Source organism: Oncorhynchus mykiss, chromosome 13 (genome assembly GCF_013265735.2).
Source record: "Oncorhynchus mykiss isolate Arlee chromosome 13, USDA_OmykA_1.1, whole genome shotgun sequence".
Taxonomy (NCBI): domain Eukaryota; kingdom Metazoa; phylum Chordata; class Actinopteri; order Salmoniformes; family Salmonidae; genus Oncorhynchus; species Oncorhynchus mykiss.
The window spans coordinates 53,603,085-53,617,742 of NC_048577.1; the positions used below are offsets into that span (position 1 = coordinate 53,603,085).

Genomic DNA, 14,658 nt, shown 5'->3' on the forward strand with positions numbered 1-14,658 from the left:
AATATGATCACAGGTTGTGCTCCTACTTAAAATGTAACATTATGTGGAGAAAAATAGGCTTTATAGTCATCAGTATGAAAAAGGACCCATCATTATTATGTCTGCATGGTGTTGCTTCAGGCCAATCTGATTGCAGGGTTTCAATTTGATTACGTTCTGAGCTCTCAATTAATCAAGCTTAATTAATTGAGCTCTTAATTGCGATTGAGTGGTCAATTTAAGATTAGCTCTTTGTTTTAATTCATCACCACACGACCGTGATGCTTTTAGTCAAGTTCGCAACTGATTCATCTTAATTAACGTTAACTACAAACAAATATTCTTAATTGATAACTAATTTGCATTCGAGAATGGTCTCAAACACTCTATACATTTCTCCCTCGGTTTTAATCATATAAAACTGTGTTAAAATGGTTTCAGCGTGACTATAGATCTCCTCTTCAAACTGTTTTTACCAATGACTCATTCCAAGCACGAGAATGTGGCAAACATAGAAATATCATTCCTAGAAGAGAAAATGGCATTCTATTTTTATGGTGGCAAATGGATGGATTGGTTAGTCACAGACGAGCTGAGGGACCAGAGAGAGCCTCTGACCGTTTGAATCCAGCCAGCACACCCACACTGCTCTCAGATCTGTCAGGGCTCATCAACCAGGGCTCATCAGCCAGGGCCCTGAGGGAAGCCCATGTAATTCTAGGCTGGGAGACTCATCCTAAAACCTCATAACCTGTCACTCAAACATACACACACACCCACACATAGACATACATAAGGTACCCACACATGCGCAGATGCATGCATGTGCACACACATACACTATGGCTCTGTGAAGGCTTTCAGCTGTCATTTAGCTCGAGCTACTGAGATAAACAACAACATTGCTAACAGAGCAGAGTAGAACACAAAGAGAGGGGAAGAACCTCAGATGGTGAGGGAATGGGTGGAAAGAGTGTGTGCTCAGACAGAGCAGGTAAACAGATTAGACACGTAGTGTATGTAGATGAGTCACCATTGAGGAGGAAGAGATGTGGCTGCTGTTCTCTATGCATGTAAAGCTGTTCTGCAACAAATTCATGGTCTAGTCTGAAGGCAACCATATCAGATCACTCCATGACAGAATCAGGGTCTGGAATTTTTTGGGAATCACGTGATGTCACCTGGAAAACCTTTGAACCTAAGTTATATACTAGGCTATACACTCTTAGAAAAAAAGGTGCTATCTAGAACCTAAAAGGATTCTTCGGCTGTTCCCATAGAAGAACCTTTTGAAAAAACATTTTTGGTTCCAGGTAGAACCCATTATGTCACCTTTTGGGTTTCATGTAGAACCCTTTCCACAGAACCCAAAAAGGTTCAACCTGGAACCACAAAAGGGTTATCTTATGTTGACAGACAAAGAACCCTTTTTGCTAAGAGTGTAGACTAGGTCCAGAGTTGTTACTGGTCAGGTCACATGGCCAGGAAAAGCTTACTGTCTCTGGTTGACTGAACTTAATCCTTAAGAGTCTAAGCCCATATTTAACCTTTTTTGGGGCGCACTAAACTTTTACCTGGTACCGGGCTACCCATCAGATGCGTCTTGTGAGGGTCATAGAGTAAATCAGCCGACATGTTTATGAGATTCTCACCTTTCCGTGTTCGTGAGAGTCTCACCTTTCCATAGAGGGGTCATGTTAGTGTGTAGCCAAAACTGTTTGGACGCTACAGACAGAAGTTAGCAGATCGGCTGTAATGACTTCTGACGAGTCCCGTGACAATTTTGGGGATCGTAGAGAACACAAAACGGAGAACACCATCGTGAAAGTCTCATCTTTCCATAGAGTGGTCATATAGAGCACCACAGTATGAGTCATAATACCCATAAAACCTAGCAGTCAAACAAGGAAATGGTTGTAATTGTTTATCCACCATTCATTTTTCCCCATAGGAAATTTTATAAACACTTAAAATAAGGGATGTTTTGTAGTCTTGTATGGTGTCTACTTTGATGCTAATTAGCATGTTCGAATCTGAGAGTAAATATATTGATAAAAGTCACCTTGTCCGAGAGAGATTTACACTGTTATCAAAACGTCACGCCAGGGTAAGCCTACACCAAACCCAGCCCTTCTTTTAAGTGTTTCTAACATTCCCTATAGGAAAAATAAATGTTGGAAAAATGATTGGAACCATTTCCTTGTTTGACCGCTAGGTTTTATGGGAATTATGACACCTCCACTGTGGGGCTCTGTCTGACAAACACTGCTGTAGCTCGGCCAACTTCCACCGCAAATGCTCCATTTTAAACAGACAGATTTTGATGGGGATTTGTTTATTATGCTAATTACATTTCCACAGGGGCACGGACATAGACTCTAGGGGGTCAATCTAGCTGGTAAATTAATTTGAATGGCAAAATTGCAGACTTCACCTAATACCCAAACAAGAACCAGCTCTCTTTAGCCAAACAACCAGATTTGGGACATTCCTCATTATAAAATGGCCCAAATGGCACGCTATTCACTATATACCAATAGATCAGGGAAGAAGGTGCCATTTGATAGGGAATAGGGTGCCATTTGATAAGGAATAGGTTGCCACTTGGGATGCAACCTAAATGTTTTGCTCTGGTGTGAAGTTTGCTCCATCTGTTGTTATCCAAGGGGAGTGAATCAGGTGTTACTAAAGACACTTTCATGGTTTAACTTCATTTTAAAATACTCATTTCTTTCTCTCAGAACATAACAGGTGCAAACTTTGCACTGGTGGAAGTGATTGGTAAATGTGGCCCTTTATTTCATTTGTTTATTTGTATTATTTGATAGTATGGATCACATGACAGGCATTGATTAGTTTCAAGATGGTTGACAGACAAGATGCTGTAATGAGATGGAAGAGGAGCCTTGACTCTTACACCTGTAGAGCTCATGTCTTTATTTGCATAGTTGGTGCCTTTTATTCTATACAGTCAGATGATGTTAGTAGTGACTAGTGTCTTGCTAATAACTTACCCAAACAGTGAATGTGCACTTCCATATAATTAGATGATCATTTTGCTGTGGATACATCATTCCTTTTTGTACAGTAAATCATTAGTGTTTGTAAATGATGGAAGGAACATTTTAATCAGTTGTATTATGTAAATCGTTGTCCATTCTTGGCTGGACACTGAGCACACAGACTTCTGAACAAAATCCACATTTAACAGAAACATGAATGCAGTATGAACACGAATGAAAAGTCACTCATAGGTTTGACTGTAAAACTTAACTGGAGATGAAGTCAATTCAAAGGTGAATATGACAAACACTGTTAAAGTCTTGAAAAAGAACCAACTTGAATCAATAGTCACGTGGTTGGGAAGGTACTGTACGTTTTGTTCTTCACTAACTCCACTGGTGCTCATTTCCAGAGGAACAATAAACACTTTGCAGGCTGACTGAAAACATATAGCCCTTCAACTGAGATGCACCTTGGTTGCCTCTGTCTTCTACATAGGTTTGTGTTGACAAAAGTGCAATGTCTTAAAACGCTCACATGGGAAGGCCATTTGGAGATGGCACATTCTTCTACAGATTATTCCAGAAGAAACTGAAAAATATATAACTGACCACCCTCCCCCTCCACAAACAAATTAAACAATTTTTGTGGTAAAATAAATAAATAATAAATAGGTCCTCTGGATTATTTTATACGTTTTACATAACCTCCCTGTTTCAAAAGTTTTCTCCTACTGAACATCGCCCTGGTTTTTGTCATTGCCTTTTATCAGAGACCGGTGTGATTGGCTACTACTTACCAGTCAAAGACACTAGTTGATAAATGACAAACCAGGCAACACATAAACCAGCTGACAAGGTGGCCCTCGAGGCCTGGAGCTGAACACTAACATGTTGAAACAGACTAAACATTATACAGTATGTAGAGTGATTGTGTCAGACTCAAACACAGCCGTCCTTTTTTCTCTTTTTATTCAGTGAAAGATAAATCATTTGCGTTGATCACAAGCTTTATGCCTAGCCGCCTGATCAAGACAATACCATTTCTAGGGAACTCATCGCCATGGTTTGGAAAACACAATAGTAGTAGTTTGAATAAGAAAAAAATATGAGGTAAGAAGTTATTTTTTTATACATTTGTGGTGCCTCTTCTGCTATTAGCTATACCCTTGAATGCACAGTGCTTCCTAAAACAGAAATTCTGATCATGGCACAACAACAAATCAAACTAGGAACCAGAAAGGACTTCTTCATTATCCATATTATACAGACCAACATAAAGAAAAGCTGAGCAGGAATGGAAATGGACAACAAATACTTCACCATGACTTGGAGATTGAGCCCGAAACACGTGTGTGTGTTTGCGTGCGAGTCTTTTGTGCATCTGTTAGTGTGTGTGTGTGTGTGTGTTTCACAGGCATCGGGCACAGCACAGTAGTGAGGCACAGCCCCACACAACGACCTGACCTGCAGTCCCTGATGCCTTTTATTACTATTTTACAAAGCAAAACAAAACATCCCTCCTGCCTGATCCCATCCATGTTTCATAATAATCCAGCTGCTCTCAGTCTTCATTCCCTTTTTCCTTTCCTGTAGAGCAGCTGGTAGGTGCTTGACTTACTGTGTGGTGCCTGGTTAATTAGGGAACCTTGGTCGTCAGGGCCTGGGGTCCTACCCTCCCCTCTCTGGAACGGCGCACCTGTCTAAATCCCATGGATTATATGGGTCATGGTGCTGGGGTTAAGGTTAGGGTGAAGATGGAAAGGCCAATGTAGCAGTCCACCCTCCCTCTTCCAAAGGGGACTTGCTCATACCCAGCAAGCTAGGATGTCATCTCAACCAACCTTGCCCCTCTACTCCAAATAACCCCATCCCTAGTTACTGCCTAACCATGGCTGAAGTGACTCTTGTCCCAGACCACACATGGGGAGGCAGAGAGACAATGACCCCAGCAGCAGCCTAGACCTTTACAGCTCCTCCAGAGGTTCGTTGGCCCAAACTTCACCTCAGTGAAAAAGGGGGAGAGGAGAAAGCAACAACCCCAAAAAACACTAAATGGAAGAAACTAAAACAACTGAAATAGTGTAAGAAGCCAAAAATAGCAACAGGAACAGTTGAGATGACAACGGTTTGTTTTCTCGCTGGGCAGGAAGGGTGAAGTGGACATCCTCCGAAAGGTGTGACGCCATAGTTACTTTCGCCGTGGCAACGGCAGGGGGTTTGGGGAAAGTACAGCGGTCATTCCAACCCCCCCCCACTCCTCTTCACCCCCCCATGGAGTGGACGTGTGCCTCCCACATCGCTCTCCAAAGTGCAACAACAACAATGTAAAAATAACATGTTTTAAATAAGCAAAGGCAGAGAGGGAAAAAAAAGCCTGAGTCAGTTCGACAGCGTCCATATTCGTCCATGTCTATTCATCTCAGTTAGTTTGTTATTCCGCGTTAACCGCCCCAGCTGCATATCGTCACACCGTCCGTCAGAGACATCCCATCCCTGCTTTCTGGCCAGTGTTTTTCTTTTTAGTCGTCCATTTTTCTTTTCCTCCATTTTATTGATCTCCTTGGTATGTTTCTCCTCGGCCCCAGCTTAAAGTCCAGGTGGCAGAGTGGTAGCTGCAGTCAGCCGGGCAGGCACACCTTGCCTGCGAACAGCAGTCCCACTATGGTGAAGAAGATGGAGAGGACAAAGAGGACGTAGGAGGAGCCCACCACCGTGTTGTTGGGCAGCTTGTATGGCTGGCCACCCACCTCGTTGATGTAGAAGCCGATGGGGAAGATGAGCGCCGCCATACAGAACAGGATCACTGAGGGGGAGAGAGAGAGAGATAATGTTAGACATGTTGGAATTGTTTACTATTTCCTGTGGTGTTTGCTACACTGGAGACAGCTCCGCTTTCAATTAGGATGAAACCTGGGATGGACTGGATGCTTGTCAACCAAATCTCCCTCCTCCTCCCTCTATAATAAAGATTGACTTGATTTGTTAATTGATGAATTTAATGACTGAATCATCACTCGTCCTCAGTAGGCCTACATACTACCTATCGCACAAGGTCACACACACACTACAGAACCAAAACACTCATCCAAGGCCCCAGACACCATCACGCCTCAACCCTTTTACATAAATAGACCTTAGCTGTGAAGGAGACACACTCCAGTCTCACCACCGTGAATGTACCAAGGCCACGAACACACAACCAGACCATGCAGGCTTTTACAAGAGCTCCAAAAACAACAGGCAGACGGGACGCTCTTCGGCATAGGATAATGGGGCCTTTCAGTGGGCTTCCAAGCAGATCAATGATCAGAGGGAGAGAGAGATGGAGGAATGGAGAGAGGAGAGAGATAAAGTGTGTGTGTGTGTGGACGTGTTTAACTATACTACTGGGGACCAGAAGTCCCCACAAGAATAGTAATCCCAAGAAAAAACTGAACAACTGCAGAGAGTCGCCACAAGGTAAAATTCTAATTTCTAGGGGGTTTAGGGTTAAGGTTAGAATTAGTGTTAGGGAAAATAGGACTTTGAATGGGACTGAATTGTGTGTCCTCACAAGGTTAGTTACACAAGACTGTGTGTGTGTGAGAGAGAGAGAGTAGGAGAGAGAGAGAGAGGAGGAGAGAGAGAGGAGGAGAGAGAGAGTAGGAGAGAGAGAGGAGGAGAGAGAGAGTAGAAGAGAGAGAGTAGGAGAGAGAAAAGTGAGTTGGCGTTGTAACAAACTGAGGTAATTTTATAATCCACTCAGCTAGAGGGAGCAGAGACCAGGGAGCATCTCTCTCTCTTCAGACAGTCAGGGCAGCGGGTAGAGAGGGACTCAGGACCAGATCAAGAGACACAAACACCAACTGAACACCCACACATGTACGCACAACACAGATTCTGTGGGCTTTGAGTGAATCTGTCCATCTGAAGCAGTGTTACTAATCTGAAACGGCAAAGCCAAGGACTTACACATACTCTTTAAAAGATTACTTTAAAAGCTAATTCGATATACTGTAACTTAATCACTTAGGGCTAACGCTTATTCAGTGGACATGCGGTGTTCTGCAGTGAAATAAACTCTATGGTAGAGTATCCGAGTTCTCTCCCTATCAGCAGCAATAGAAGGGCCACTCCATCACAAACACTGTCACATCATGACGGGCCGTTTGAGACATACCAGGAGCTATAGGAGAGAGACTGCAGACATGTTCCCCAGGCATTCTACTCTGTGTCGAAAAAAGCAACAAATATCATTAGATAAAAAACCAACAAGTAAAAATAATTAAATATATAAAGAACCAGTCAAAAGTTTGGACACACCTACTCATTCAAGGGTTTTTCTTTATTTTTTTACTATTTTCTACATTGTAGACTAATAGTGAAGACATCAAATCTGTGAAATAACACATATGGAATCATGTAGTAACCAAAAAAGTGTTAATGAAATAAAAATATTTAAGATTGCCACGTTGTATAAATGATTGGAGACAGGCGCAGGAATACGTAATAGGGGGTTTTAATACTCCACCCCAAAATACAATGCCATGAAAGGCACGGGGAAGAAGCCCAAATCAAAACACGTATACAAAAACACAGGGATGGAACAAAAGAGTGAGGTTAAACCTCTAATAAATACACAGGACGAGACCCGTAATAACAAGTGCACAATACACGCAGCACGAAAGTCGAAACAACAAAGCACAGGTACTCACAAGACCGACGGACATGGGAACAGTAACCGACCAAGACAATGGTGAACAGAGGGCACACATATTCAATTACTAATCAGGGGGAATGGGAACCAGGTGTCCATAATGAGACAGTTTAGTGACGCCTAGAGGACGGTGACGTAGACTTCCGGAACTGGTGCACGGAATGAGCAGCAGTCCTGGGGGGGGATCTGTGACAAAGATTTTAGATTCTTCGAAGTTGCCTCCCTTTGCCTTGATGACAGCTTTGCACACTTTTGCATTCTCTCAACCAGCTTCACCTGGAATGCTTTTCCAACAGTCTTGAAGGAGTTCCCACATATGTTGGCTGCTTTTCCTTCACTTTGTCAAACTAATCCCAAACCATCTCAATTGGGTTGAGGTCGGGTGATTGTGGAGGCCAGGTCTTCTGATGCAGCACTCCGTCACTCTCCTTAATGGTTAAATAGCCCTTACACACCCTGGAGGTGTGTTGGGTCATTGTACTGTTAAAAACAAATGATAGTCCCACTAAGCGCAAACCAGATGGGATGATATATCGTTGTAGAATGCTGTGGTAGCCATGCTGCTTAAGTGTACCTCAAATTCTAAATAAATCACTGACTGTGTCACCAGCAAAGCACCCCCACACCATCACACCTCCTCCATGCTTCACGGTGGGAGCCACACAAAGACACAGTGATTGGAACCAAAAATCTCAAATGTGGACTCATCAGACCAAAAGACAGATTTCCACCGGTCTAATGTCCATTGCTCGTGTTTCTTCTTCTTATTGGTGTCCATTAGTAATGGTTTCTTTGCAGCAATTCGACAATGAAGACCTGATTCACTCAGTCTCCTCTGAACATGGATGTTGAGATGTGTCTGTTACTTGAACTCTGTGAAGCATTTATTTGGGCTGCAATCTGAGGTGCAGTTAAATCTAACGAACGTATCCTCTGCAACAGAGGTAACTCCTTTCCTGTGGTGGTCCTCATCAGTTTCATCATAGCGCTTGATGGTTTTTGCGACTGCACTTGAAGAAACTTTCAAAGTTCTTTAAATTTCCCTGATTGACTGACCTTCAAGTTTCTCTTTGGTTATTTGAGCTGTTCTTGCCATAATATGGACTTGGTCTTTTACCAAATAGGGCTCTCTGTGTACCATCCCTACCTTGTCACAACACAATGGATTGGCTCAAACGCATTAAGAAAGAAAGAAATTCCACCAATGAACTTTTTAGAAGGCACACCTGTTAATTGAAATGCATTCCAGGTGACTACTTCATGAAGCTGGTTGAGAGAATGCCAAGAGTGTGCAAAGCTGTCATCAAGGCAAAGGGTGGCTACTTTGAAGAATCTCAAATAAAATATATTTACATTTGTTTAACACTTTTTGGGTTACTACATGATTCCATATGCGTTATTTCATAGTTTTGATGTCTTCGCTATTATTCTATAATGTAGAAATTCTGAAAAATTCTGTAATGAGTAGGTGTGTCCAAACTTTTGCCACCTTTTTCTCCCCAATTTCGTGATTACGATCTTGTCTCATCGCTGCAACTCCCCAACGGGCTCGGGAGAGTCATGCGTCCTTCTAAACATGACCCGCCAAACTGCGCTCCTTAACACCCGCTCGCTTAACCAATGTTTCGGAGGAAACACCGTTCGACTGACGAAGTCAGCCTGCAGGCGCCCGGCCCGCCACAAGAAGTCGCTAGAGCGCGATGAGCCAAGTAAAGCCCCCCTGGCCAAACCCTCCCCTAACCTGGACGACGCTGGGCCAATTGTGTCCCTATGGGACTCCCAGTCACAGCCGGTTGTGACACAGCCTGGGAATCGAACCAAAGGCTGTAGTGACACCGCAAAACACTGCGATGCAGTGCATTAGACCGCTGCGCCACTCGGGATGCCATAAATATATATTTCTGAAGAGACAAGCACTTGGCGTCCACTTCAAGACACCAATTAGTGTCTTAGACTTCCTGCTGAGAGAAGTGATATAACAGTGTAATAAGTCACTGCTCTGGCACCCCACAAAGTGGAGTGACACACCAGTCCTGATGGGGCACAATACGGTGTGTGTGTTCAGTGTGTATGTGTAAGCAGTGACTGGGCACAGGGACAAGGTCAGGAGTAAAATCATTAGGGTAGTTATCGGTCTTAATCCAAGTGATTAGCCTCTTGGTAGGACCAGTTAATTAAAAAAGTCATTGTTAATTAGCATCATGAAACTCCTCATGTTTGGTTTTATTTTGCGGCAGCCTCCCCAGCTACCAAATGTTAGTTCCCAGGACGATCTACACAAAACACTCTAATGTCAGTGGGGAAAAAAATCGAACAATTGTAAAAAATTCTGGAAAAATAAAACACTAATATATCTTAATTAGATAAGTATTCAACCACCTGAATCAATACATATTATAATCACCTTTAGCAGCGATTACAGCTGTGAGTCTTTCTGGGTAAGTATCTAAGAGATTATCACATGGATTGAGCAACATTTGCCCCAAATTCTTCAAGCTCTGTAAAATTGGTTGTTGATCATTGCTAGACAACCATTTTCAGGTCTTGCCATAGATTTTCAAGCAGATAAGTCAAAACTGTAACTCGGCCACTCAGGAACATTCACTGTCTTCTCGGTAAGTAACTCCAGTGTAGATTTGGCCTTGTATTTTAGGTTATTGTCCTGCTGAAAGGTGAATTCATCTCCCAGTGTCTGGTGGAAAGCAGACTGAACCAGGTTTTCTTCTAGGATTTTGCCTGTGCTTAGCTCTCTTTAGTTATTTTTTTTATCCTGAAAAACTCCCCAGTCCTTACAAGCACACCCATAACATGATGCAGCCATGACTATGCTTGAAAATATGGGGAGTAATACTCAGTGAAGTGTTGTTTTGGATTTGTCCCAAACATAACACTTTGTATTTAGGACAAAAAGTGAATTGCTTTGCCACATTTTTTGCAGTTTTACTTTATTACCTTGTTGCAAACAGGATGCTGTACAGGCTTCCTTTTTTTCACTCTGTAAATTAGGTTAGTATTGTGGAGTAACTACAATGTTGTTGATCCATCCTCAGAGTGTGATAGGAGAAAACAAACTGTTTAAAAATTACCATTGCCCTCATGGTGAAATCCCCGAGTGGTTTCCTTCCTCTCCGGCAACAGAGTTAGGAAGGACGCCTGTATCTTTGTAGTGGCTGGGTGTGTTGATACACCATCCAAAGTGTATTTAATAACTTCACCATACTCAAAGGGATATTCAATGTCTGCTTTTTTTATTTTGACCAATCTACCAATAGGTGCCCTTCTTTGCGAGGCATTGGAAAATCGCACTGGTTGAATCTGTGTTAGAAATGCACTGCTTGTCCAGAGGTACAGAGATGAGGGAGTACTATTATTGCACACAGAGTGAGTCCATGCAACTTATTATGTGACTTGTTAAGCAAATGTTTACTACTGAACTTAGTTAGGCTTGCCATAACAAAAGGGGTTGAATACTTACTGACTCAAGACATTTCAGATGTAATTTTTTTATAAATAAATGATGATTAAAAAAAGAAGATAACTCTACTTTGACATTAGGAGGTACAAAAAAAAAGTGACAAAAAAATCTCCATTCAATCCATTTTAAAGTCAGGCAGTAATACAACAACATCAGTCAAATGTCAAAGGGTGTGAATACTTCCTGAAGGCACTGTATGTCAAATAACCAAAGGAGAACGTTAGCTGGGAAGTGTTAGCTGGGTCTTGTCTATAAGTGCAACTGTCAATCGAAAGTCAAACCAGATCATTCTCTGATTCCTGTGAATTACCACTGAACAGACGAACTGGAAACGGACTAAATCAAATCATGTTGCTTTGCCAAACACACAATCAAAGGCTTACAGATGAAACTGTCTTCCATTCACACGGAGTGCACTAACTAAAGCTCCAATCATAGGGCTGATTTTCCAAACGCACGTAGATGGAAATCAAAAGAGGCCTGGGGCAATAACTCCTCATATGCTTCCACAACACTACAGCTACACATCATGTCCTCCAGCCCAAACCCACACAGGCTATTTTCCCCCTCAGAAAGGGACTGATTTAGCCTAGCTAAAATGGCTCAGATGATGCAGCTGGCTCTCTATGGCTCTCTACGCTAGCAGGCAGGCTGGCTGGCTGAATGTGCCCTGTCTGTGCTGCCAGCTAGCGAGGAGAGTGTTGTCTGGCTAACCCCCCCGGACTGGGCAGACACGGCTAATATTTACGTCTGTCCTCACTGCCGCGGCCATGTGTTTACCCACCGCAAGCCAGAACCTCAGTGTTTTTCAAACTACCTTATATGTTACTGATGATATGTTATGATATGTTACTGATGATATGTTATGATATGTTACTGATCCTTAGCCTGTCAGAATACTGTACCTCACTGTACCTGGGGTGTAGTGTACAGCGAAGTCAGACAGTGGGGTTTGCGAGGACATAGTAGTGTCTGGCTAGGGCCTAGTGTTAAGAGTGTAGTGTACAGGAGACAGAAGGGGGCCTGGCTAAGGCCTAGTGTAAAGACTGTAGTGTACAGGGGACAGAAGGGGGCCTGGCTAGGGCCTAGTGTAAAGACTGTAGTGTACAGGGGACAGAAGGGGACCTGGCTAGGGCCTAGTGTAAATACTGTAGTGTACAGGGGACAGAAGGGGGCCTGGCTAGGGCCTAGTGTAAAGACTGTAGTGCACAGGGGACAGAAGGGGGCCTGGCTAGGGCCTAGTGTAAAGACTGTAGTGTACAGGGGACAGAAGGGGGCCTGGCTAGGGCCTAGTGTAAAGACTGTAGTGTGCAGGGGACATAAGGAGGCCTGGCTAGGGCCTAGTGTAAAGACTGTAGTGTACAGGGGACAGAAGGAGGCCTGGCTAGAGCCTAGTGTAAAGACTGTAGTGTACAGGGGACAGGAGGCCTGGCTAGGGCCTAGTGTAAAGACTGTAGTGTGCAGGGGACATAAGGAGGCTTGGCTAGGGCCTAGTGTAAAGACTGTAGTGTACAGGGGACAGAAGGAGGCCTGGCTAGAGCCTAGTGTAAAGACTGTAGTGTACAGGGGACAGAAGGAGGCCTGTGCTGGCTGTACAAAAGGGTCCTTTCAGGTGGCAGTGGCCCTGGGCCAGCTACGCCTACTGGTAGCTTCCTTTCCCCAGCCAGCAATCATCACCTGTTAGCCCCCTATTAGCTACCCCCCTCTCCATGCACCTTTCATTCTGTAACAGAGCACCAATCACAGATGCCCCTTATCCCAACCCCCAGCCCCCTCACTCTATCACATATTCAATCTCTCCCTCACTTTAACTCTACCTCTCTTTTAATCCCCTTTTAGTCTACCACTTCTCCTCACTCCACCTCTCCCTCCCTCCCCTCTCCCTCTTTCCTGAAAGGAGAAAGCCCAGCCTGCCCATTAAACAGCAGCAGCAGCAGCAACCCTGTGAGGTGCAGTGCTCAGCACTGTCAGGGAAATACTCAAAGCCCTCTTACTTTCTACCCCCTTTCCTTCTCCCATAGCTGGCTCTCAGGTTACAAGTGATGCTTTTCTACCTCTCCAGTCTCTCAATCCCACTCTCATTTTCTCTTCGTCTCCCTCTCTCCCTCTTCCTGGTCCAGCGTAGCTTAGTGTCATTCTGTAGTCTCCTCTTCACGCATCTCAATCTCTACCCCCTACCTACAAACATTCTCCCATTCCTTCTCTCTCAATCTCTACCCCCTATCTACAAACATTCTCCCATTCCTTCTCTCTCAATCTCTACCCCCTACCTACAAACATTCTCCCGTTCCTTCTCTCTCAATCTCTACCCCCTACCTACAAAAATTCTCCCATTCCTTCTCTCTCAATCTCTACCCCCTACCTACAAACATTCTCCCGTGCCTTCTCTCTCAATCTCTACCCCCTACCTACAAACATTCTCCTGTTCCTTCTCTCTCAATCTCTACCCCCTACCTACAAACATTCTCCCATTCCTTCTCTCTCAATCTCTACCCCCTACCTACAAACATTCTCCCATTCCTTCTCTCTCAATCTCCATCCCCTACCTACAAACATTCTCCCGTTCCTTCTCTCTCAATCTCTTTCTTTCTGGCGGCAGGGAGCCTAGCGGTTAAGAGCGTTGGGACAGTAACCGAAAGGTTGATGGTTCAAATCCTCGAGCCGGCAAGGTGGAAAAATCTGCCGTTCTGCCCTTGAGCGAGGCAGTTAACCGCCGCAACACCACCTGCTCCCCGGGTGCCGATGACATGGACATCGATTAAGGCAGGTCCCCTCACCTCTCTGATTCAGAGGGGTTGGTTTAAATACGGAAGACACATTTCGGTTGAATGCATTCACTTGTGCAACTGACTAGGTTTCCCCTTTCCCTGTTCCTTTAAAATGCATCTCTTTGTCTGAAAGAGCCATCAATGGTAGTCTTCACTGCAGTGAGAGAGAGTGGGAGAGAAAGCGATAGAATGTGAAAGCACAAGAGGGAGAGAAAGAGAAAGAGAGATTATCACTGAGAACCTGATACAGCCAACGGAACCCTGGATGATTGTGACTATATCCTCCCTGTTGCCAGGGCAACCTCATCACTTGGCTCAGAGCGATGTGTGATTGTCAAAAAATTACTCAATAAAATCACATTTAGCACGTGACACAGATTTGCAATGAACACATTGACAACGCATCTTTTTAGACGGGCTGGAGGGACATGGATTATTGGGTGATTCTTGGGTAAATACACCATAGAAATATAATCCTTCTTGTTCTCTAAATACGACTAACATATAATGACTGTGATGCACCAATTCAATCAAATGTGTCTGTGTGCTAGTAAAACTCTCTAAGTGTGTGAGTGAGAGAGGGGGGGGCGTCTCTTCTCTTTGCTAAACAACCAATCAGAATATGAACACCTACACAGCCTTACGAAACAGCTCAGCTCAGCAGGGCTGCTGAATGTTGGGTTGGTATTGAGTTAAGAAGTGTCTCCTCTGAATGCCTGTCTAAAAAGAGGGGGA

General features: G+C 43.8%; 1 protein-coding gene across 1 annotated transcript in view; it reads right to left on the reverse strand.

Annotated features, from left to right (window-relative positions):
- Positions 1-3,936: 3,936 nt before the first annotated feature.
- The window catches only part of mosmoa (modulator of smoothened a), a 31,293-nt gene continuing 20,571 nt past the window's right edge, over positions 3,937-14,658 (reverse strand). Inside the window, exon 3 of the mRNA XM_036941504.1 lies at positions 3,937-5,787. Coding sequence (XP_036797399.1) covers positions 5,603-5,787 — 185 coding nt within the window. The 3' untranslated portion in view covers positions 3,937-5,602. The remainder of the gene's footprint in view (positions 5,788-14,658) is intronic.